The sequence below is a fragment of the Octopus bimaculoides genome, chromosome 15 (genome assembly GCF_001194135.2).
Source record: "Octopus bimaculoides isolate UCB-OBI-ISO-001 chromosome 15, ASM119413v2, whole genome shotgun sequence".
NCBI lineage: Eukaryota > Metazoa > Mollusca > Cephalopoda > Octopoda > Octopodidae > Octopus > Octopus bimaculoides.
Window position 1 is genome coordinate 1,892,043 of NC_068995.1, and position 4,647 is coordinate 1,896,689.

Sequence of the window (4,647 nt, forward strand, 5' to 3'; positions counted from 1 at the left end):
ACCATTTTGAGCGTGGCCGTTGCCAGTACCGCCTGACTGGCTCCCGTAGGATTTTCGAGCGAGATCGTTGCCAGTGCCCCTGGACTGGCTTGTGCGGGTGGCACATAAAAGACACCATTTCGAGCGTGGCCGTTTTCGTGCGGGTGACACGTAAAAGCACCCACTACACTCTCTGAGTGGTTGGCGTTAGGAAGGGCATCCAGCTGTAGAAACTATGCCAAATTAGACTGGAGCCTGGTGTTGCCATCCGGTTTCACCAGTCCTCAGTCAAATCGTCCAACCCATGCTAGCATGGAAAGCGGACGTTAAACGATGATGATGATGTTGATGATATATATATATATGCATGTATTTATATAGTAATGATATTATATAAATATATATAAAAGTACACACACACACATATATAAATATGTATATATATGTATGTATAGGGTTTTTTGGAAGTATGTGAATGTGTGTGTGAGATTAATTGGTTATTTAAGAGGTGTGTGTACAGAGCAGGTGTCTTGGATGTGAGAGTAGGTGTGCATCTGTGTATATATATATATAACATATATAGAATATATACATAACACACATATATAAGTGCATACGTATGTGCGCACAGGCATAGGTATATAAATGTGTATGTTTCTATATGAATAGTGAATGTGTAGGAGGTGTGTATATATATATATATGTATAGGTCCAACCCATGCCAGCATGGAAAGCGGACGTTAAACGATGATGATGATGATGATGATATATATATACATGTGTAAACTGCTTGTCTATGTATGCGTAGTGTCTATATGGATATATGCGTGAGTGTTTAGGAGGTGTGTGTTTATGTGTGAGAGGTGCGTGTATGTGTGTTAGTATGACAGTAATTAAGCTATTTTAGTCAAGTGACAATAAAATATAATAAACATTTTGAGTGTATATCGAGGTGACATATGGTGTATACAAGTCATTTTATATACACAAGTACACTATAAAAATACAAGAGCTACTTTTATGCACACACACAGGTACCGTGCACTGGTGTGTATAACAAGTACGTTAAGATACTTCTAGAAAGTACCAGTCTGAGGGGTACTTTAATATGCACAAACACAGGGTGTCTCTGTGATATGATGTGACAGGGGTACAATATAACGCCCCTTGTCTGAGAACTGACCCAGAGAGAGAGAGAGAGAGAGAAAGAGGAGGGAGGGAGAGAGAGAGAGAAAGAGGAGGGAGGGGGAGAGAGAGAGAGAAAGAGGAGGGAGGGAGAGAGAGAGAGATGGTTTTTCTGGCAAAGGAGAATACCATTAGTTTTGTTGCTAAACAAAATTTTCTCTTATGTAAGACAACATCAATGAATGGTAATAACTTGTTATAATATGTATTCGTCCATCAGACTCAATTAACCATTAGTCATAGTGGGTCCCACTCTTACATAAACAGGAGCTGTGCAAACAAAGAGGGTACTCAGTTGCTAATGAAATCCCAATAAAGGATTGAAACTAATCTGGCTGAGACCTTCTTTGGCCAAGAAGACAAGGTTTAGTAATGGCTAAAACTCTGCAGTACATAATAGCATCCTATATCTTTTATCGTTTACTTGTTCCAGTCATTAGACTGTGGCCATGCTGGGGCACTACCTTGAAGAATTTTTTAGTTGAATGAATTGAGCCCAGGACTTATTTTTTTTTGTTTTTGTAAACCTGATACTTATTCTATCAGTCTCTGTTGCTGAACTGCTAAGCCATGGGATGTAAACACACCAACACTGGTTGTCAAGCAGCAGAGGGACACGCACAATGGGCTTTCCAGTTTCTGTCTATCAAATCCACTTAAAAGGATTTGGTCAGCCTGTGTCTATAATAAAAGACACTTGCCCAAAGTGCCATGCAGTGGGTCTGAACCTGGAACCATGTGATTCAAAAGTAAACTTCTTACCACACAGCCACACTTGCACTGCACGAACACACAAACATACATCCACACACACTGTATTTGAGTGAAATTGTTTTACCTCTGTAAGTGAGAAAATCCTGCAAGATGTCCAACATCCGTGTCATCTGCGAAAACATCAACACTTTATGTCCAGCGTTCTTCAGATGTTGCAATAACTGATCAATTAGTTCCAACTTGCCACTAGAATTAACCAGATGCTCTCCAATTTCAAATGGTTCCTCTTCAATACCTAGAGAATTTGTCAATTGAAAATAATTAATTGGATCATCTCTTTCAGAATTCCACAGAACTGATGATCCAATATCTTTAATCCAACAAGGTACAAAGCTATTTTGTAATTTCAATTCCTTTGTTATCACATTTCTGTTGAAGTAAATCAATTTTTTATTCATTTTGAAAAGAACAAAGAATTTAGTTAAATAAACTAGGGTTTGGAACGTAAAATTAAAATGAAATTTTGAAAGTTTTAGTTAAGATCATTTTAAAACATCAGGTTTGAATCATAGAACCAAGAATGGTTTAGGAAAGGTTAGTTTCAGAAGGATTAAATGAATTCATATAAAATGGTGTGTCTTGTCTAAGGTACACTTTAACAATCACGATATTGTTGACGTCAGATATTCTTTTCTACTCTAGGCACAAGGCCTGAAATTCTGGGGGAGGGGGCCAGTCGATTAGATTGACCTCAGTACGCAACTGGTACTTAATTTATCGACCCTGAAAGGATGAAAGGCAAAGTCCACCTCAGTGGAATTTGAACTGTGTTTCTTTCAATTACTTCAAATACAACAAAGAATCTAGTAAAATAACTAAGTTATCATTCAGCTAGTGTGATAACTAAATTGTGACTAAGGTTTGGTGGAAGATTTTAATTCAAAACTTTTGGAAACAAGACATTCGTATTACAGAGCCAGAAATGGTCTCAGCCAGGTTGGTATCAAAAGGGTTAAACACACAATCAAAGTGATCTGGAAGCTCCTTCTTCACAATCCAGATTATAGGCTCCGTACAGAAAGATGTTCTTGATAAATGCATTGAAGAAGGCTAGCCTTGTTGATTTTGAAATAATTGCCAGATGCTCTGAAATTTATTGCAAACACTCCAGCTCAATTATTGTGTGACAGGAAATCTTTCTCATTGTTAAAATGCAAAGGTACTTGACTGAGGTCACTGACTCGTTCGAGTTGAAGGCCACTGTAGGAACCAACTGGTTGGCAGCTTACATTCTCATCGACAGCCACTGCACAGCACTGAGAAAAAGACTGACTCTGGTGACAACATTCTGAAGTCTTGGCACATGGCACAATCGATAAGCTGTGAGGGTGAGATCATCGACATGGTCAGGGTCTGAGAGACACCAGTTCTCATAAGTTCTACTAAATGGTAAGGTCTTTGTGTTGCAGGGCCTAGATATTCTTTTAGGCTTTTACTTGGTTCAATCATTTGACTGCGGCCATGCTGGAGCACTGCCTCGAAGAATTTTAGTCAAATGAATTAACTCCGGCACTTAATTATTTCAAGCCTTGTATTTATTGGTCTCTTTTGCTGAACTGCTAAGTTACGAGAATGTAAACACTAACACCAACTGTCAAGTGGTGGTGGGAGACAAACACACATTATATACATGACAGGCTTCTTTCAGTTTCCCATCAACCAAATCCATTCACAAGGCTTTGCTTGGCTTGAGGCAACAGAAAATACTTGCTTGAGGTGCCACGCAGTGGGACTGAACCTAGAATCGTGATTAGGAAGCAAACCTCTTACAACAGAGCCCCGCCTGCAACTACGATATGTTGATGTATCTATATGTAGAGTGGTGTGTCTTGTCTAAGGTTTAACACTCTTGTTATCATAATACTGATGGCGTTAGGTAAGTTCGATATCTGTATAGAGTGGTGTATCTTGCCTAAGGGTTAACATTTTAGCAATTATAAAAGGTAACAATCCCAGTTTGTATTCTTAACAGCCAGGTGGACTGAGGTGAGATAGAATTAAATATGTTGACCAAACACCTTAGGATATGGTTCCTTTAGAATACCAGACCTGATCCCCATCCTGTCATGTTAGTTGGAAGTGATCAAGTTCAATCATGTGACTTCAGCAAACAGTGATGTACTGTGAGAAGGAAAGAATAGAAAGAGAGGAAGAAGAAAAAAGGGGAGAGAGAGAGAGAGAGAGAGAGAGAGAGAGAGAGAGAGAGAGAGAGAAAGAGAGAGAGAGAGAGACTGGGGGAATGAAGAGGGGAGGGGGGAGAGAAAAGAAGAAATGTCAGAGTAACATTATATATACACTCACCATCAAACAAGTAAGGATGGTTAACACATTTGCGAAGCTGTATAAAAATATTCATCATGTTATGTTGGCTGCGATCACCAGGTGCACAGCTGCTACTGAGGAATGCCGCTGCAATTGGGAAATAAAACATGCAGGTTTTAGTGTTTTTGTGAAGGCGACGGGCAATACTTGTGCAGTCGTCTCTCTTGCACACCACATCTGATTCCTCTTGTGCCAACCTTTTCTCTCAAGATGCTTACACTCTGTCAAACATGCACAATGACATTGCACATCCAGCAACGCATACTGATTTCATGTCTTTCAAGCCTACGCATGTCCTCGGCTGTCACAGCCCATGCTTCACTGCCATGCAGCATAGCTGTTTGCACACAAGCATCAAAGGCGCATATATATATATATATATATATA

General features: G+C 39.5%; 1 protein-coding gene across 2 annotated transcripts in view; it reads right to left on the reverse strand.

Moving 5' to 3' along the window:
• LOC106874113 (chromodomain-helicase-DNA-binding protein 1-like) overlaps positions 1–4,647 on the reverse strand; it is a 37,002-nt gene that overhangs the window by 16,407 nt on the left and 15,948 nt on the right. For both annotated transcript variants that reach the window (XM_014921720.2, XM_014921719.2), the window contains exons 8-9: positions 4,240–4,347; positions 2,003–2,173 (exon numbers count right to left, since the gene is read on the reverse strand). In XM_014921720.2, coding sequence (XP_014777206.1) covers positions 2,003–2,173; positions 4,240–4,347 — 279 coding nt within the window. The remainder of the gene's footprint in view (positions 1–2,002; positions 2,174–4,239; positions 4,348–4,647) is intronic.